The 21,307-nt window shown below is 37.1% G+C and overlaps 2 protein-coding genes across 2 annotated transcripts in view; one reads left to right on the top strand and one right to left on the bottom strand.

The window, feature by feature from the left end:
• The window catches only part of LOC139137464 (calsyntenin-1-like), a 49,820-nt gene extending 42,368 nt beyond the window's left edge, over positions 1-7,452 (top strand). The window contains exons 10-15 of the mRNA XM_070705582.1: positions 1,323-1,534; positions 2,794-2,943; positions 3,514-3,659; positions 4,226-4,379; positions 4,870-5,039; positions 5,444-7,452. Of these exons, the coding sequence (XP_070561683.1) occupies positions 1,323-1,534; positions 2,794-2,943; positions 3,514-3,659; positions 4,226-4,379; positions 4,870-5,039; positions 5,444-5,611 (1,000 nt within the window). The 3' untranslated portion in view covers positions 5,612-7,452. The remainder of the gene's footprint in view (positions 1-1,322; positions 1,535-2,793; positions 2,944-3,513; positions 3,660-4,225; positions 4,380-4,869; positions 5,040-5,443) is intronic.
• Positions 7,453-10,964: 3,512 nt separating this feature from the next.
• Positions 10,965-20,229, bottom strand: LOC139137465 (2-phosphoxylose phosphatase 1-like). The gene is made up of 5 exons (XM_070705583.1): positions 20,115-20,229; positions 18,740-18,871; positions 17,650-17,778; positions 15,420-15,509; positions 10,965-15,185 (listed from the first exon to the last, which is right to left on the bottom strand). The coding sequence occupies exons 2-5, from the start codon at positions 18,822-18,824 to the stop codon at positions 14,902-14,904; spliced, it is 588 nt and encodes a 195-aa protein (XP_070561684.1). The 5' UTR covers positions 18,825-18,871; positions 20,115-20,229; the 3' UTR covers positions 10,965-14,901.
• Positions 20,230-21,307: the final 1,078 nt, after the last annotated feature.

The raw sequence follows: 21,307 nt of genomic DNA on the forward strand, positions 1-21,307 counted from the left end.
AGCAGTTTTTATCCTAGGGACCATGCCATTGTACTGTGTTATGGTGACATGAGCCAGTCATTTGTGGACATTGCACAAAATACTGGTTTTGGATGATTTGCATTAAAAGCAGGAGCACAAATTACCCTTGAAGTTGTTTTCATCATGGTTCCGAGACCATTAAACGAACAAATTTAGGAAGTTGGTTATGGAAATGTGACTTTGGTTTTGTACATATCATTCATCACATTGCTGAATTGAAGGCCAAACATTCCTTGTACAAGTCCACCTGTCACTGCTTTTCCAGTTACAACAACAGAGAAATTGCTGTCCTTGTGTGCTATGTAAATCGCTGAAATTCCATGACATACAGGCCCTCACATGAATGGCATTCCTTGGTAATGTGTACAATTTAGTATATTGTGTCAAATCCAACACAATAATCCTACATTAACACTTGCTGTATATCTTCTCTTCAAAGTGCGATAAATGTCCAGTCATTTGATTTCACATGATATAAGCCAGTATACAAAGGTTACATAACTCAAAAATTTCTTTTAACCCTTTCAAGAAAATAGTGTGGTCAGATCATGATGTATTCTGTTGTGTGGTTTTATCTCAATACAAGAATATACGGGGTACAAGGAGTAAAAGTTTGTCATAAGTGCAATGATTATGTTTTTAGTGTTCAATGTTGGTATTTTGATCGCAGGGTATGGTCATATATCTCCTTGATGGTTTAAATAGCTGTCACTGACCAACACTTAAGACAAAATGTGTATTCATTAGTGTGCACAAACTAACCTTGATGATTCACAAGTTGTAAGCCGTACAGTCTTGAGACAGTCCAAGAATTTCTTGAAGTTTGAGTCATCCCTGTGTCATCAACTTTGACACAGACTGAAGACTGCATGATTATTCTTTAAAAAATATTTCTGTATTTACTCAGAATGTTATTAAATGGAACTTAATGAAATGCAAACAGGCAGAGTGCTTGATGTTATGAAAGGGATGTCAAGCCCAAGTACCACCAGTACACGTGTTCGTGAAGTTTCTTGCCTCAACAAGACTGTAACCTGCTCCCCCCAAGTCCCTGTTTACAGGTCCACAATCACCATTGATAAAAATGGGACTGGGTCAAACCATGGTGGTGAAAAGGTTAAATCAGTAGAAATCACAATCTTTGCTACTGACAGACATTTCTCCAACTTTAGCACCCCTTTGTTGACGGAATACAGCATGTGACATCAACATCACATGTGTAGTACTAAACAGACTGTGATACATCCGTCAAACTGTTTCCTTGAATCGTATTTAATTTTCTGATTTATAACCTTTTCCAGATGTGATGGCACAGACATTCTCATACCAGATCTTGATACTTACGTCATGGTACTCCAGCCCCCAGAACCCACCATCACCATCACAGGAACACAGCACCATGCCCACAAAGTCAGCGACTTCCAGTCTGGAATCCCTCTCTTCAATGATGTTCACATTGTCAGTGTACTGGAGGAAGAACAAGAAGATGGGGAGGAGGAGTCTTCACTTGATGGTAACTATGGCAACATCATAATATTTTGACCCTTTAAGATTGGTTGATAGGATATGCTACATTGATACTTATGAATGTCTGTGCTATGTATGTGACTTTGTTTACTGTTCATAGGCTCAAATCTGATTGTTGAAAAACTTAGATAAGATTAGGTAGAAGTGATGGTGTGCATGATGGTTCAAGTAGAACTGGATCTGCCAGTCTCACGGTGACATGACTGACTTTGAAGGGTACAAATAATTCTGTCACATTATTAAATTGTTGTTCGTGTGACAGTTCGAAAGAGTGTGTTGTAGCAATGAAATGTAAGTGTTTGAGTGAGCATAATTGCACAGATAGTTTCAAAAGCTGAGTAAGTTATTTTCAAACGTCATACTGCCAATGGAAACAAACACAACATTTATGTCATTCAAAACACATCTACATCACAACAGGAGTATATTTCCAAAGTTGTGTAGGTATGGAAGAAATACCATAACATTGAAGCAAATTACACAGGGCATGAGACAATTTTACAAGCCACGAAGCAATTATCGTACACCAAGCTGATTCATTGCATTGGTTCATGTCAGTCAGCGTCAAAGGTTAAAAGCTTGAGCAAGATGTTTACAGCTGTTACAAGCACCATATTTAATATATTGATATGTGTCATGTCCTGTATGTGATCTATATCTGTGTGGCCAGAGAATTCTAAGCATATGCAAATAATCCCCTGCCAACGCTGCTTGAATTAGAATGTATCTCCTGTGTAGATGAATATTTGTGATGTGTGATGAAATGAGTAGGTGTTGGCAGTTGCCTTGTTAGTGTAGACTGAGTTTCCGAGTCCGAGGTTGTTTCATTCCATTTGTTCAAGGGTTGTGTATATCTAGATGAGAGAGTTTCATTCAATAAATTCAAGGATATGTTTTCATGAGAGAGAGAGAGAGAGAGAGAGAGAGAGAGAGAGAGAGAGAGAGAGAGAGAGAGAGAGAGAGAGAGAGAGGAGAGAGAGAGAGAGAGAGAGAGAGAGAGAGAGGAGAGAGAGAGAGAGAGAGAGTAGACTGAGTTTCTGAAGTCGTATTCAATAAATTCAGGGATATGTTTTCATGTGAGTGAGAGAGAGAGAGAGAGAGAGAGAGAGTGTGTGTGTGTGTGCACGTGCGTGCGTGCGTGCGTGCGTACAGGCACGCATGCATCTGTATATAAGTGAGTGTAGCATTGCTCTCACTACTATTGTGAACCAGCTGACCAACTAATTTACCCTCCGCTTTGTACAGCTGTGAACATTGCCCACAACTTGGATTCCTGTGCAGTGAAAGTGTCGCCACCTCTGGACTTCAACCATGAGAAATTGGACTTGCCTATGCCAGAACTTGAGAAATGGAGACTGGAACAATACAACACAACAGGAGAGCTTGTCATCAGAGGTGAGTACGGAGATTGAGTCACTGTGACAGCTATCTAAACAGTCAGACATCAGACAAGTCGGTGGAAGTAGAGTAGATCATTTGATTGTGGGCATGTCTAGTGTTGTCTGTGTTATTTTGGATACTATTGATTGAGTTTCTATGTTTCTGTGGATGAGAGTTCATTGCTCAAGCACATATAGGCAAATACAAATGCAAGTGTCATGTAACCTGCTGTTCAGTTCTGTGCCACTTCTTTGTAATTGTCTGTGTACGAGTGCCTGTGTGTGCCTATAGATCAGACGTCATTCTGAAATCTAGTCATGACTGGAATGACAAGTTTTTGTCAATATTTGGTGGGTTGTGGGCTTGTCATGTATCAGAATTTCCAGCTGTTGTGTGAATTGTGTGTGAATGTGGTATCTACAGATGTATTAATTGCACAAACATGCAAAATGGAATTACTGGTACCTCAGAGAGTCCTCGTTATTAGCTTGATGACAGGTGTTCAGTTCTGTAAACTACCAATCATAGACCAGTATTATGTTACTGTGAGATGATTCAGATTTTGACCTTTTTTCCAACTTTCAGGTGTGGATTCCATCACAAACTACGAAGACGTACTGCGAAACATTGTGTACATCAACACAGACGCTGGAAAATATTTTGATCGTGTATTCACCCTTGAATGCTCAGAACTAAACGGCCGCTACACCAGCAATACCCTTCAAGTACAGGTCAGTCAGTTTTCCATTTCCGAACACTCAGCTGTGATAAATATGCGTATTTAGATTTAGTAATTGTAGGATTCTGTACAAGAAACTAAATCAATATCATACGAATGAACGTGAGACTTAAATTTTTATATCAAGTATTTTCATTTTTAGTGTCTATTTTGTAAAAATTCGAGAAGGTAAAGTCAAAAACGATGAAGAGCAATGTGTGCAATATTGACTTTTCAAAAATAAACATGGTCTTTTATCTTATACTTGACTTCCATATAGAGGATATCATTGATGCAATGTGTAATAACTTGCGTTGAGTTTGAAAGTCAGCTGATAATGACTATCTGTAATCAGTGGGAAATATTCATTGACCAAGAATTGTACACTATCTAACATAAACATATGTGATTGGAAGGTGCTGAACTCATGCCTTGAAAACTGGAACCTGTGGACGATAGTGTGATCTTAAAGTTCACTGGAAATTAGGCATGGTCATGTTAAATTCACTAGTATTTTTGAATTGTGTATCTTTTTGGAGACAAGTGATTAAGATTCTGATTTGTTCCTCCCTGTCACAGATCAACGTGCTGCACACCAGCTTCCCAGGACCTAAAGTGAACCATGACAAAGGCAACGAACACATGAAAGTCAACTTCAAGCACAATTCTATCAGCAAACAGGAAATTGGTAAAGATCCCAGCTCTTCAACTAAAGGCATTGCAAGCAAAACAGGTGAGAGTACAGCTGATGATCATGATTGAAATTTGTCTTGATTCCAAAAGCAGGTCCATATTATTTACAAAGTTTGAAGACACTGTGTTTCCAGCACTTCTTTCCTTCCCAGAGTCCTACTCATATCTCACAGTTTCTAATTCTGACAGTTTGAGGCCTACTAGATCATTTTATGTGTTTCCTTAAAACCACCTCCTGCAAATTCTATGTATTCAAAAAACTTCGATGAAATTTGCATATTGACAAAAAATTGGGATACATGTATGATTAAGGACCATCATGAATATTTGAGTATTTGCTCATTGTTTCAACATACGTTGGCAGTTTTTATTGTCAATTAATGATCATTTTTGTCTGAAAGTATTTCATTTAATTCAGAAAATATGAAAATTGTTAGTAGCTTTCACTTCAAAGCAGTTTGTGTATGTTTGCATACATAGTTGCTCATGTTGTTACCATGGATTAATTTTTACCCTTTGCACTATCCTAGGCACCGCAATGACAGCTGTTATTGTAGCCTGTGTTGGGTTCCTGGTTTTCATGATCGTGCTGGGAATATTCCGTATCCGTGCTGCTCACCGCCGTGCCCAAGTTGGTGATGACAGACAAGAAATGGCCTGGGATGACGACTCACTTACAATAACTGTCAATCCTATGCAGGTAAGACATTGAACTATGACATTGTGTTCTGATGAAACCAAGGAAACAGGTTGAAGTGAATATTTTGTAAACAATCATTGGAGTCCCCAATGAGCCTTCGACAACTTCTGAATTCTGTAGAAATTTTGTGAAATCTCTTTTAGCCAGACCTTTTCCAACGCATGTAATAACAGTGTCAACATGCATACAAAATTGGCTGGAGATTTTGTTGCCATGAAAAAGCACAGATGATCAGCAATTCAAAAGCAGATTTTCCGGCATCTGCTGTGAACGAAGTCAACAAGAAATTCGTAGCATTTCCCAGCAAATAATCCTGTCAGATCGCATCAATATATAAACACCAATATTATTTTTTTGATCTGTTTCACAACAATGTAACCTTTTCCAATTTTTTGCTTTGACAGAGCATGGAATACGATGATCAAGAGTTTCACCCTCAAGAGGATAGCGATTCCAGCGACGACGATGATGATGACAGCAGTTGCCACGACGACATGGACAGCTCAGAAGATGAAGGGGAGCCTAGTAAAGAACACCAACTTGAGTGGGATGATTCTACTTTGACATTCTAAGTAGAGAGATTGGTGGACCCCCTAAGGAACTTATCATTTGCAAATGTTTCTAATGACCACAAATAAAGCTTTACTGGTCATTGGAGTTGTTTCTGAAGAGACTATCTTTGTGGCTTGGGCTAGGGGGTCCAGTGATTTTTAGTTCTTTTTGCTGCCAGACAGAAATTGCTAAAAAAATTTCAACACAGATACAATCACAATCATATTACTGGCCAAACTTCATCACTATTACCATCATACAACAAAAAAAATGTATTCTTTAGGAAATTAGCACTTTCCAAGATCAAACATTTCACATTTACATTCAGGAAATTGTAACGATGGTTACGGAATCAGTATAGTCAAAAAAAAGAGAAAGATATACAGGGATTATTATATAAGTAAGAGTGTATAAAATCCAGGAATTGTATTCCAGAAACAGATTTTGTGTATATCCCCTTGGTATTGGTAAATTTGACACATTGTCAGCATTCAACCCACAAAATAAAAACAAATTTTGATAATAAATGCTGTTGGAATTTCGAAACACTTCATTCCTCTGAAGTTGGGGGTTTTAGGTTAGATATTTCCAAGAATGGGTAAACATTTTGTGATCAATTTTATGAAATTCTTGTTTTCTTGTGTTTTGTTGATTTTTTTCTTTACTCAGTTTGTTCACCACAGACGTTGTACAAGCACAGTGACTATGTGAATAGCAATTATTAATACACAGAATAAGCAAAAATACACACTCAGTGAGACTGGTCCATGTAATCTGTGCATAAAAAAAGAGAATTTTTCAATATAATGTTTTGAGGGGGGAATGGAAAATTTTAGATAGATTAAAAATTTCATGGATTGGTGATAAGCAGAGCATATGACTTGCAGTCATGCAGTGTGCATGACTTTAAAAAGAATGGTTGGGTTTCCATGCGGAAAATATGACGGAAATAAGCACTCGGAATCTTTTAATATTCCGTGCTCTGTGAATCGCAAATCATATGGAATTGCAGGATTTGTACCATATTATCATTACTGATACTTTTATTCATAACATGTCCACCCTTTTACCTTCATGAGTACAGGGACTTGATTGCCATCGTCTGACAGATGGATCAAACCATTGCTATGAGAGACAGGGGTGAGCAGGTTAATTTTGGAGTAGGAAATGTATGTATAGAAAAAAAAAATATCTTTCTCCGCGAGTTGATTGGCGTATGATTTTTATGAAAGTGAGCAGATGTTAACAATATTTTTATCATTAATAATATTTCCAATACAGGTTATTGTTTATAATAGTCTGTCGATTAGAAATGCTGTTTTTATTACAAATTAGACATAGGTACTGAATTATATTACAAATTATACAATATTTCATTTGATCATGTCATTTAATTTTATTGATGGCTGGTTTCTTATTGAAAAAGTACACCCTTGTAAAGCTGTTAGGCGCCTTAAAAATTTCACACCGTTTAGTTACTGCTGATTTCTTGTGACTTTAGATGAACGCTACGAGATGCAGACCTTATCAAGTCTGTAAATTTTCAATGATAGTAACAATTATGATAGATTTTGCCTTAAATGTGCAAGTGAGACAAAATATTCTTGACCCGTTTTTGCACTGTCTTGAGAGTAATTTCCCCATTTCTGAAATGGCCGTGATTTTTCCATCATTTTTTCTTGGTGTGCTGGTGTAGATTTATTGCCAACTTAGGGGGGCTTACATATAATTATTTTATTTTTTGTTTCCTCTGTACGCAAAGTTTGTAGCCAAGTAGATACTGGAGATTTTGTTTATCCTTTGATTTTTGTGTCACTCTGTCCTGTAAGAGTAAATAATCACTTGTAATTAACCCTTACAATTGCTGTGTCTGGCTGTTTCTTCTCTCCATTGGATCTTGGGAGCAGGTGGTCATAATAAGGACATGCAAATTTTTTCCATAAATTAAAATTTTACGTATTTTTGTCATGATTTGGCAAAGAATGCAAACTTTTTTCAAGAATACTTTTTTCAAGAATTCTACCCTATTTTGAACACCTTTTACAAAAGCAGCATGACTGCAAACATTTTTTCACCGCTTTTGCCCGACATTTTCCTTCTATTTATGACCACTCCTCTCCAAGAATGAATGAATGATCTTTCACAACACCACATCTCACAGAGCTCACAAAGGGACAATGTTCTCTAACACATGGCTGCCTTATATGTTGGGGTCAAGTTTGTTTGACTGGGTCCATACACTCCTTGAAAGTTGTTGAAAGTCCAGTGAATCTCATAGTTGCCTTGGAAGTCCGTGACAATGAACTTGAGTCCTGGAAAACATTGATAAGCAACCCTCGATTTTCAAAAATCACAAAATGACATGTGATAATGTAAAAATTATGCACAAAATTATCTATAAAGATTGTAAAAATGTAAAAAAAACTACCCTGAGAATGGCATTTTGGACATCAAAAAGTCTCCTCGAAATTTCTGAAAAAGTCCTTGATTGGTCTTGAAGTTACTCAGAGCATATGGACCCTGATTTGAAGTTCTCCACATCCATGGCAGACAAAATAACAAGAACTTGTGATGTGTGCATACATCCTTGTAATTGTGCCAGTGAGATATTCTATCCACATTGTAAAAATTGCATTCCTTGTCAAAGTTAATCTGTAGAACTTCCCTGAGGAGGATGCAAGGGTGAAACTACACATCTGACGTGAAAAATTCTTCTAACTTTCCCACCACATTTTCATATATATTCATCTTCATATAAATTTAATGGTTTGCAAATGGTTTGCAGATTTTCAAGCATTTCTGTACTAATCAGCCTCCTGTAATTCCAATAATCTTGCAAACTTGAAGTGAAAAGCCATTCTGTGACCAGGAAAAGCTGTGCACTATGAAATAGCATGGAAAAGTTTGCCTACATGTGTTGTCCATGGTGTAATTGACTGCAATATTGCCCTCTACCGAGCATCAATATTGATACTCATATTGCCCTCAAACATGCAGTAATACTTATCCTGCATCGTTCATGCTGATTTCCCCTTTCACCATGCAGTAACATTTCTCACCAAAGACAGATCATGCTAGTGTTCACTGTAGATGCTGCCTCATGACACAATGAACGACATAAAAGTGATCCACAGCTTCATCTGCAAATGATCACTGCTGTACTGATGTGACAAACAATCCATTTCATGTGTACACCCAGGTGAATTTGCTATTTTGATGCCCTTTACACAACCTATGTAACTTTCATCAGTACGCACATGTTAGATTTTTTTCTTGATTGCCACTAACTATAAGTGAAATTAACATTTTTTTCTGCAAAATGTTGACATTTGAATATTAAATGGCAGGATGAACAGTCACGAAAATGGACATCTCTCATTTAAAAAAATAGAAATTCCTACGTGGGAAAAAGTAAAAAAAATTACAAAGAAAAAAATACCCAAGTCAATTACAAATGACTGGTCCCTTAGCAGCAATTACTGTGTCGCTTTTTACAACCCATTTTTCTGACCGTTAAGTCCATGTTAAGCCTGAAAAGATATAATTTGACATTATCATCAAATAAGAATTGAGTGACAGAGGAATTAGTACCATGCTATCAGCTATGGCAGCTATACACACATCATTATCTGCTTCTATTGCTGCCACAATGTGACTATATAATAATCCTCAAATGATATGTGCTTCCACGCAGATTAAGCGATGGAGACTCCATGGTTTGCCCCGGTATCATAATTTCACTGCTAGGCAATGTTACCTCCTGTAACACTAATCGTTGTCAAGGAAAATACCATCTCACACAAAAATATTTTCATTATTACTTTGGAAAATTTCAAGTATCAAACAAGTTCATATGTACCACCAGTGTGAATAGATTGTGGTTTTTGTACATGAGAAGGGTTGACATTTCCATCAATGAAAAGAAAACTGTGTACCCTTTCACAATTCCACACATACTAAGAACATTGTCAAAAAAAAAATCTATTAACTTATGATCTCAATTATTTCAAGTTCAAATACGTTGTGGCTATGGTCACCAGTTGCCCAAAGTCTACATGTTTGCCGCCAACACAGCTATGTGCACGCCACCATGTGGCAAAGGTGGCTGGTGCACTAGCATATGCGTCAACTTTGAAGTAAAAAAGCAGATTCCACAAACAAATATGATGACGGTGCTGATTGATTGGGTATGCACTAAATATCTGATGAGGTGCATGCATGCAGAAGTATAAAAGTCTGCAACTTATAGTTGCCACCAAGTGTGACATTGAGCCCAATGTTGAGGGTCACAACTGGCATTCTCACTCCAAGGGCTCGCCTAAAACTAGACTTATTTTGTCATCCATTCAATATTATGGAAAATCACTTGAAAGATAAAGAGACCTCCATCTTCTGACTCACCAAGAAAAATTCTCCAGTTGCAAGCTACACTGTCTATTATACATCATCAGTAGGTTTACAATTCTTTGAATCCTTGACAACACTGATTAATGTGTCATGATGGTTTTGTCATTCATGACGTTGAGGGCGCCATTGCAATTTACTTTTAAAGCCGCACTTTTCAATCCCAGGTAGGCCTACTAGGTTCTCGCATTAGTGGCGTTCTCCTCCCAGTCACACATTTGGCCAGTACGATGTTTGATTACTATAACATTGATTACACAAACTGATCTCAACCTTTTGTCACATTTTGCTAATCCTGCAAACAGAGTTTATACAAACGTTTGATTGACGGTCGGTTCAAATCGCGAATGGTCATTGATTCCCCACCACAAACGCTGGAATTTCCTAAAAAATTGTCTTCCAGTCGCGTTAGACTTTGAATATAACTACAGAGTTCCATCGGCAGCAACTTCGCGCTGACCGCTCTGCAGAGTGTCTGTGTTTTTGCGGCCAGGGAAAACTAAAAAGTGGCATTTTCTGGAGCGTGTACCCGCGTGTTGCCAGTTTGGTGTCTACTTACACGATGAATGCCGCCATAGCTTCGCGTCCTTTTAAAGGGAGGCTCCGCCTTTAACCCTGGAAAAACTGGCACTGAGGTTTTCTCTCCACACACCTCTTTTTTTTCACATCAGGCATACGTAATGTATGTACAAAAACATACATAGACACAGTTGCCAGACTGCTAATAGCAACTGAAGTCATGTGCCATACATTTTCATGAGTAAACAGAGAATAGCTTTTGGCATTTCACCAGATACCTAAACCTCCCGCTATTTTACCTGTTTATGATTTAAAAGCCTTCATCACTGGAATCAAAATCACTTCATTGTTTAAAAGACACTAAATGAAACTTGGAGGAAAAGGAAACTATATGACTGAACCACAACACAAAGGTAAATCTCAAAATCAAATATTATGAGCCAGAAAATGTTTTGTAGAACTTTCAGAAATTTTATTACCACTTATTTACCCATTACAATTTTACTGTTAAAATGAGTATAGCAGGTACATTCCATGATGTGAAAACTCAACTATGAACATATGTAAATTAGCATAAATATCAGGCAAATGTTTCTGATCTATGAGTATAATGATTCTATATTTTGATCTTTGCATTTTCTAAATATCACTATTTAAAATTTTTATCATGCCTTTACCACAATACACATCCTTCCAAAATATTAAAAATAGATTTGATAACTTATTACATCTAAATATTCTAAGTAGATGGAAGGTTTTACCACTTATGGTATCATCTAATCATAAGAAAAAATATGGAGTATTCTTTAAGAATAAAGAAATGAATAATAATGATTCATTGTCAATGCTAAGTGTAAATAAAATTATACAACATCAGTTTTCAGTTAAGGTACCGGTAGTATGCAAACAGAAACAGAATTGACGTAAACTTTTGCAAAAACTTTTCATAAATGAAACTTTCAACCATTCTCTGACCAAATAAAGGATAAAATTTGGGGGGGGGGGGGTGGGGGGGGGCAAATTTGATAATATAGAAATAAATAATACATAATGCCGACTGATATTTAAAAATCAAAATGGCTGCCACCCTGTGTTAACCCTATGGGGAAAATAACATTTTTGATTTTCGCATAAGCCAGTGAAAACTGTAGCTCAAGCATGCAATTCCAGTGATACGTAAATTTTTTAGTGTTAGGTAAGTTTGGTGAGTATCACCGTGAGTGTGCCTCTATTACATTGCAAACATTTGTTTCCGGAAAAAAATTAAATTTACTGGCCTTTTGGTGCAAAAATGGTGGTCGTATACGGTCAAAAGTCTGTTGAGAATTCACAGTGCCGTCAATATCTAACTTCTTTTTCTGAGTGTCACACTTCTTTTCATTGAGGGTATATTAGGTTCCTGAGCGTGGTCAATCCCTGTCAGTGGGTTTTATGACACGGATAGCAGTAGCAATTTGTGATCTGATGATATAATACAATGCCCAGTAGTTAAGAATATGGCTATCCACCATTGATGTCACTGTTCTCTTATTAATACATAAACATAGATATTAGTCTGCATTTTTAGTATTTTTGAACATTACTCATGCAAAAACAACAATAATACAGCTTAATAGGCAACTGCTAGCATTACAATGAATACTAAAAGATACATTATCAGTTCAGACAACAAGCTGCAACGACAGCCACCTATGAAACACTGACAATATTTGTCTACATTTCAGTGTCTGATGTCAAGTGTGTTAAGCTATATTTAGTAAACAGAAATGTAACCATGAACAGCACTATTGATATTATAAGGAGCGTTTTCTATAACCTCATTGTATAACATGGTGACAACTATAGGCCACAGCTATTAGCCCTCAACAATATATCTATTCTTGTACCAAGACTCACTGATGTAAATTAATGTACATGTAAGTATGCTATTAAGAAACTTATCATAAATGTGATATCATTTGTCAATTCCGCTGACATCTGTAAACATATTTGAACATACCATATTGATGGATTTTCCTTCCTTCCATTTTATTGCTGGCAGTGCCGTGTTTCCAAATCGCAAGTATACCTCCTCCGTGTCTCTAGACTGACTGACTGTACTGAGAATATAATATATCTGACTTTAGATATCTTGTTGTTGAAATGGCATGCTGAGTTTTAGTCCAATTTGGCTTGCTTTGTGAACTGGCACAATCCTGGGGGGAGGGAAGTTTATGCTGATGACAATTAATGCAATAAAATATGTTTAAAGGACATACAGCACAGAATAGACAATGAACAGGATTGAATCCTGCACAAAATTTAATACCCTATGAAATAAAACAAATAATTAACCGGTTTCTTGTTTTCAAGTGATTTAAAATCCTGTTGTCATCACCAGGAAATAAAACAATTAATTAACTAGTTTCAACTTTTCAAGGTGATTCAAAGTCCTGCGGTCGTCCAACTGTTGATGAGCCATCTTAATACATGCAGAATTTTGAGTACAATACAAAACAAACTGGAGCTGCCTAGGTTGATCACAGGGGCTCATGAATGGCCAATTAAAATACAACACAGAATAATGCTATTAAACCTAGTTTTGTGTATGAGCCTGTGTTCCCTTGTTCTCTTATCTTGCCTTAATATGCTTCCTGATCACTCTGTGAGTCATGACGGTTCAGTGTTGAAAATATACTAGTATGCAGTGCGCCCTCTCTTGGTGAACTTTTGGCATGTTATATACATTAAATATGGCAACAAAATAGAGGTCAACAGAGAAATCCATTACCAACAGTTCACAAAGAAGGGCGCACTGCATACTGCATACAAGAACAGTCTAGTCATGACTCACAGTCTGAGGAAACATAGGGTGAGAGAAGAGAACAAGGAAATGCATAAGGCTCATGCACAAAATAAGATTAATAGCATTATTATAGTTCATGAGCCCTGTTGGTTGATGATGACGACATATTACCGTCAGTGCTCAATCATCAATGGTTGGATTTCAAACATCTCAGCTATTTTGTCCTTAAAGGGAAAAAGTCGGCCATTTTTCATGAATTTTCTTTGATACGAGACTCTATTTATATTGTTTGACAAGTTGAAAGATACTGAATGAACGGGTACCATGCATATATTCGACCCCGTTTTAGACAAATTAAATGAAACCATTGCGAGAATGAATAAATGGTCATGACCATTTATCTTTCTCGCGTTGGTTTCATGTACTGTGTCTAAAAACCGGGTTCGAATATATGCATGGTAACCCATTCATTCAGTATCTTTCAACATGTCAAACTATATAAATAGTGTCTCGTATCAAAGAAAATTCATGAAAAATGGCCGACTTTTTCCCTTTAAATCAACAGTTGGACAACCATCAGTGTTTACATTGCACAGGGTTGATTTGTACTGGCCTGGTTTTCTATCAAGTCCTGTGTGAGATCAAGCAAAAAAGCAGTACATCACAACTCTTTAATAGCTGGACCGCAATCTCATCACACAATTTTGGAACAAGCCTCTTCATACGTGACACTGTCAAAGATTTTCAAATTATCGCTTTCTACGAACTTTGCAAAATCTCGATAAGGACAAAGCCCATTCTCATTGGTGCTTCGTCTGCAGAATCTAGCAAATCTTGTCACATTTTTACCATTGTATATAATCCTGATGAAATGGCGTTTAGTCTTTGCATTCTGCCAGAGTTCAAAAACAACCCTCGATGCATAAGGAGGCCAGGCATGGTCTGGAAGACCAAGGGTATCAATGAGAGGGGAGACCGTCACATCATGCCCGGAAAAAAGGGAAAATTTGATCGCTGTTTGATCTTTCATGACTTTGTTCATTTGAGCGGCAAGCCGAGTTAAAAAGGGATGTATGTACAACCGGACATATTTCTGATGTGGACGTCCATCAGCGTTGGTTACCATGGCAAAGGTGTCCGTAAAATTCACGATAGGGGAGATATGGGTCAATTTAACACACTCCTTAGATCCACATGGCAAATCTTTGTTGTGACAAATATACGGTGTGAGAGCATCTTGTATCCTCCAGACAGTTTCGTCTTTGAGAACTACTACATCAAGAACACGTACGAGGTCGTTGATGTTGCTGGCCAGATGAAGATTTGCTTTCCGCATCACGTATCTTTCCTGTTCATTCAGCATTTTATAGTGATTTTGTGATGTGCACTTGCAGTTTTCACGGCAAAAATTCACCAAACTGCTCCCCTGGGCTTCAAATCGGTCAAAACTGAAGCCAGGAAGGAAGGCGTAGAGGAACGCCAACCCACTCTGCAAAGTTCGGTTGTACAGTGTACTCTCGAACAAAATATCTTGTTGCGTCCAGTTTTCCATGAGAAGGTTATGTTGTTCCAGGTATTGCTTCCGGAAGTGTTTTCCCAGTTTCAGATGCTGCAGTGCTCCCTGGGGTGTGAGTTCCGAGATGCGCAGAACTTTTTGTCTGGTAGGTATTTCAATTGTCTTAACCGGTCTGGCGCCCTCAGGCGGTTGGCATTTTCCCTCATGTAATTTACATAATCCAACACAGCTGGGTAGAGTTCACGCATCTTTTCATTGAAGCTACAGCTCCAAGGACTTTTCATTGAAGGAAGTGACGTCATTGATGTTCGGTCACCATGGCGAGTGACAACGGCAACATGGCGAAGGCGGTGATCTGATACAGGTTCACCTATTTAAGGAGCATGATAAGACATTATGGTGAAAGTTATGCGATAACTCATCACCGACAGAGATATATGAAGTATAATACCATTTAGGCATGGACAAATTCTTCATAAGTATTTTCAGTAATTTTTGCGCAATAATGCAACATTTCTACCACTCCTCTCAGCTGAGTTTATGATCAAACGCAACGCTGTCATATAGCAAAATTCAAAATCATTGAACAAATTTGAACACTGACCTTCCATTCCCTGACCAATGACAGATGGCAGGTTACAGTATTTCATTATTCTGTTGTAGACACCAGATGCTGTGGAAACATTCGGTCTTTCTGTAAAAGCAGCGAACTTATATAATCAGTTAAAAAATTAATTTTCATGTATAAAGAAATTAAACCGGTAGGTCTCAGTATTTGCAATGGCCACAATAATCAATGACTTCCAGGTAGGCCGAGAATGCAACCCACTGAAAGAAACGACTTCATAGCTTTAGTCATGCCACAACTACAGGAATAATTACTGCAGTTGCTTTTCAGATTGCAGGTACATTTCAACATTTACTTGAAATCACTACAATTATCAGTAACTTTCAACTAAGCCAAGAATACCACTTGCACTGCAGTTTCCCAAAATGGTGCCATTGGTATTGTTTCTGTGTTTTCCTTTTTCCTATTGTTTACTTTAGTTGTAGTGCAGTTTTCTTATACCTGTAGGAAAATGTGTATTTAAGGCAAAATGAACTATGGTCTAGCTACTCGACAAGGTGAATTGGTTAGGAATGAATCAACTTTGAATGCATATCCATTTATGCAAGGTGTGAATATAATTATAATAGTACCTGTTGAAAAGATAGATCCAACCTTTCAACAAAATGGTTTTTCCCAAATGTGTCATTATCAATTGTGAGGGTGGACCTGTTCACAGTAAATAAGGGGTGACAAGCTCAAGGTTAAAGCTAAGATGAGTGCACTGTTTACTGTGAACCCTGTTGGAAAGGAGTGTCTTTGTATGTTGGCTGTCCGTATCAGCACAGCTGTCAATCACTGATAGTCGCAGCAATTTCGTGTAAACTTTGTACCAGCCATATAAACAGCAACCTGCGGTAATTTCTGCTGTAAACACTGTCATCCACAACTTGCCACGTTTCACAGGGCTGGTAAACAACTGATTTACTGAGAGTCAAATTCAACAATTGGCAGAAATCGGAAGTCAACAATTTATGATGCATTTCTACCGGTATTCTTCTTTGAAAAGTAATGTCAAAAATTAACAGCTGGTAGCTGTCACTTTTGATGATTTTTATATATTTTTTGTACGTCAACTGCAAGTTGTTATACTCCCTAAGCATGTTGTTATTGTTTACATTTGGATTCCAGTCCGGATCAGAATTCACTTGTCCACAATATTACAATGTAGTTAGTGTATACATGGAGACTGAGCTGACAAGCTCAACACTGTGTATATCAACATGCTTTGGGGAGTAGAACAACAAACTGTGGTTGAATTTAAAAACAAACATTGTGAAAAAAATCATCAAAAGGAAGAGCTATAAATGATCTATGTATGATTGCATCAATAATTTTCTTGTTTCAACTTAAAGGGACAAAACCTGTAACTTTTCACAGATTTTTGCTATTGTTGTTCTGTAAGACAAAGAATAGTTTCATCCTTTGGCATAAAGTAGGCTGAAATACCAAGTATTAAGCTTGCTAGCACAATGTATAGTTTAGAATGGACTTCAAGTCTGGACTTTGGTTGTAAACAAACAACAAATTAACCCTGGCAGTGCTGTAATTTTTTCCGATAGAAAATTTGAGAGCAACATTTCACCAATTTTTATGTATTTTCTGTAGTTTCCTTGATAATTTTGGACCAAATGGGCATAACATTTCATTGGCTACTGTTTTTCACAAAAATTTTGACAAAAATCCGAAAAAAATTGACAGAGCTACATTTTATAAAGGCGGCAGAAATTGACTTTGGTCTCATAGGGTTAAGCACACACAGGCTGAATAGACAAGTTGAAGTGCAGGTATTTTGACATGATTCTTGAAGTAGAACAGGACACTGTATTTCACAGAGACATTCAAATAGAGGGAAATATACATAACAGTTACAGCTGAACGAGATTTAACCCTTTGGGCGCCACAGTCAACTTTTGTCTCCTTCATAAAATATACCCCTGTCAATTTTCGTCAGATTTTTGCCAAAATTTTGGTGAAAAACTGTAGCCAATGAAATGTGATGTCCCATTGATCCAGAATTATCAAAAGAATTACAGAAAAATTCACAAAATTTGGTAAAATGTTGTACTAAAAGTTTGGTGGGGAAAATTACAGCACTCAAAGGGTTAATACAGGGTACTTTGTGAGACCTTTGGTACAGGTCTTCAACAATGTTTAAAATCACAGAGAGACAAAAAAATTATACATGCGGAGTTCTGGTGACACAGAACTAATACTCTCTACCTACCGTTTCCTTCTCCATCTATTTTCTTGTCAGTGTTAACGTGAAATGTAGACCAATCATGAATTCTGCTTGACTTTCTGTTGAAATCTTGCCGTGTTTTTTCCTTGCTTCTGCTTCCAAAAATCCATATTGCTGAAATACGGGAATGTTGGATCACATTTATCTCACTTAAAACCACCTTGACATTGATTGAATTTTCAAAATTTAATCTATACTGTCCTTGTAACTTCTTTAAACATACTATTTTGATAATTTCCATCAACGTCTGACCATGCAATGTTGTGCAGATCAAATAAAATCAGTACATAAATCTTTGAAATTTTTCAATAATTAAGTTTGCAATTCAAAGGCCCAATGAATTTATCATCCAAGAGCTCACACTTTTGCCATCTGAACTAGGGAGCTTAGTATAGAGGTGTCTGCTTTGCTTTCTTTGGACTCCCTAGGACAGTGCCAATGAGAAAAGTAACAAAATCTTCAGATCTGCTGAAAATCTGTATTGGTCATGAAATGATCAGACACTGAGGGCTGTGCCCAGGAAACATCCTATTTTCCCCTCAGTTCTGTCGTTTGCATGCGTAATGTCCGCCGAGTCAAATAGCGACTGTGGACAAGATGTTCAGAAAACATTACAAAAAGATGATGCTACAATAAGAAATCCATTTATTAGCATTTTAAGAAACTCAAATATTTCAATATCTTTAAAAAAAGATTCAGAAAAACATTAATAAAAATTTAAAATGCACTAAAGTTTCAATTATATGTAAACTTGTCATAATTCATAAACAGAAAAGATATTGTATAATAAATAATGAATCTACATACATATACATATATGCATATATGCATGCTTACAGACATACATACATACATACATACAGTGCACATACACATGAACATAATATATACATAGGCACATATATAAACACATGCATATGCATATAATAATGCATGTGTACATACATAGACATACACACATGCACGCGCAAAATGCATACATATACATGCATGCATATATATATAATATATATATATATATATATATATATATATATATATATATATATATATATATAGACATAAAAGTACTCACACTGTAATACAAGCAAAATGACAATGAATGATAGAAGACCAAGAGCATAGCGCCTCCACAGTCGATTCATTTTACTTTGATTCATCCCTGTCCCCACTCAGGCCATGAATATCAGTCTGTGCTGCACAGGACCTTGAAAAAGGAAAAAAAAAAACACAACGACTCTGTTTCATCCCTGTGCGTTCTCACCATCAGACTTATCATAAAGCCAGGCTACATATATACTTGTCAATACATGTCAGTTAAACAGGAACTTCCCCTATAAAAGCCAGATTATTGTAAATCTATGCAAATGTAAAAAAGCCACGCTACTGATCGGACGTGCCGTGTTTGGTCCCAGAATCCCATCATTTTGCCATGATTTAGGCGTTTCATTATCATTGAATCTTGCATGCGACTAAATTTGAGTTGAAAATAAACTGAAAAAAAAAGATTTTTGTCAGAGAATGCACATGTTTCAAAATGTGTTCCTTTTACGACCATTTGACCCCTCTTTGCAAATATCACGAAAGTGCCCATCATAATTATTCAAATGTATTATAAGGTCAAAGCGATGCTATGAGAATTAAAAACTCCCACCTAGTGTTTGCAAATGGCTGCATCATCAGTAATCCCCCTATTGTGCACCCAGTCCTGTAACTTCCCATTTAAAGATAGCGTGCATCTGGGGAAGATATTCTCTTCAAAATTTTCCAATAGTTTTCTAGTCTGCTGCTTCTGTAGCCTCATTTCTTAAGTTTGTGAAGAAAATAAGGTTTCAGTCTTTTTTTTGTGAAAATCTAAAATTCATTTTCCCCACAGAGTTTAACATGGAGATAAAAACAAATTTGAGGAATTTTGTTTCCCTAATACAAAAATTTGCAAGGTGACCCCGATTTTTATTCTACTGAGAGAGAATGGTTTAAAGTTTCCTTCAGGAATGCAATGTTTGAGCAAAACTTTGAGCAGTTCATGCACACTAGTACCTTAGGCCTAAAGGCTTAACAAAATGTGGTAAACAGACAGAAGATATTTCTAGCATTCGACGATTAATACCAGTACGTGGCTGAGTATTAAAATGTTTGTTGGTAAGATTTCCACGTCAATTTTCTTGGGGTATGTGCTTGTGGGAATGGAGCGACAAAAATATTTCTGGGGTTCGAAATCAATTTCCACATTTTCCGTAGCCCCAGAAAATAACAGTGAAAGAATCGGAGGCCTGTGTAGCGAATCGAATGTGATTACACACGATAACAGCGCCACAGTGCAGCGATCCGTTGACGTGTACGGTGCGGGATCCAGGATTATCAGAGCGTCAGGAAGGTGAAAGTCGCATTTATATCAGGAAATTAGCAGAGAACGAGAGAAAAGGAAATCTAAATTCAAAGCGTACTACCTTCCTTGAACTCCATTTCATCATATTATCCCCCAACATTCAATATCATTATTATCAGCAGCACACTATGTTGATTCTTGTCAGTCGGCTGCGTGACCTCACACTTACCGTGACCCGGACCCTCTATTCTGTAAAGCCACACAGTGGCGGCGCTCTAACAAGCCAGCAGGAGCGACGCCGATTGCCTTCGCAAATACAACTTTATAGGGATGTAGGCGCAGAAAAAATAAACATGTAGCGTATAGGGCTATTGAGCGGTTCTGCTCGCAGCTGCTAGTACCTGTTTTGGCCGCACACCTAAACATTCTGTAGTGGTTCTTTAAATGTTGTCAGCCGTTTGTAGAGCCCATACCCAAAAGGTAAATTCTTAAATTGATTCAGCAGTGGACCTTTTGGATTTATCAGTCCGATTAGCCAACTTGAGTTAATCCAATCTGGTCGGGTCAATGGAACCATAGACAGTAGAGGGGCAACCTCTACTATATATATGATGGAATCAGTTGAAGAGCACCCAAAATGACGATCATGAGAGAGTATGCAAATTGTGAATTCCTGGCTAAGCTTTACAAAACAGTGAAAAACTGAGCACGGTATCCTACTGAAGAATTTTTTATGAAAGGTACAAGATACATATGATCTTGATGTTACTTATAAAAGATTTACAAATTTTATATTCCATCAAGTAAAACTTTTAATCTTTGAAATTTTGTGTGTAATAGTGGCAAATGTGGTGGAAAAAATAAAAACTTCCATTTATTAACACATTTTTTTCATTTAAATTAGAATATTTTACTGTTCAAAATTTTACTTTTGTGTTATTGTACGATGAGAATGTGAACATTTCATTCACTTCACGAACTTGAAAAGATTTTAAGTGATTTTTGTGAAAACAAACATTGACTTTTCACCGTATGTTTGTAGAAAATAAAGCATGGTGACCCCATCTTTTGATTATTCTAATATACCAGGATTTTTAGTCCAAAAGTATAACAATAGCTACTATTTTTCTTATCATACACCTTTAAAGGGTACACGTGGTTCAAGTATGTGATTTGTTAATGTTTGAGTGGGGTGAACGCGATGATTGGCCCACGCGGTTAAGACGAATCATTCTAACGTATAACCGGTTTTCCCGGGGACCCAGATCACATGACTAGGGTCAAAGCATTGTCGATTCACCAGTGTGTCGCCAT

This window comes from Ptychodera flava, chromosome 7 (genome assembly GCF_041260155.1).
Source record: "Ptychodera flava strain L36383 chromosome 7, AS_Pfla_20210202, whole genome shotgun sequence".
NCBI classification, from domain to species: domain Eukaryota; kingdom Metazoa; phylum Hemichordata; class Enteropneusta; family Ptychoderidae; genus Ptychodera; species Ptychodera flava.

Coding starts and splice junctions, on each gene's coding strand:
- LOC139137465 (XM_070705583.1), bottom strand. CDS start 18,824: ATGAATCAAAGTAAAATGAATCGACTGTGGAGGCGCTATGCTCTTGGT. Junction 17,779..18,739: donor CATTTTGCTTGTATTACAGT/GTGAGTACTTTT, acceptor CCCGTATTTCAG/CAATATGGATTTTTGGAAGC. Junction 15,186..15,419: donor CATTGGTCAGGGAATGGAAG/GTCAGTGTTCAA, acceptor CTCCTTAAATAG/GTGAACCTGTATCAGATCAC.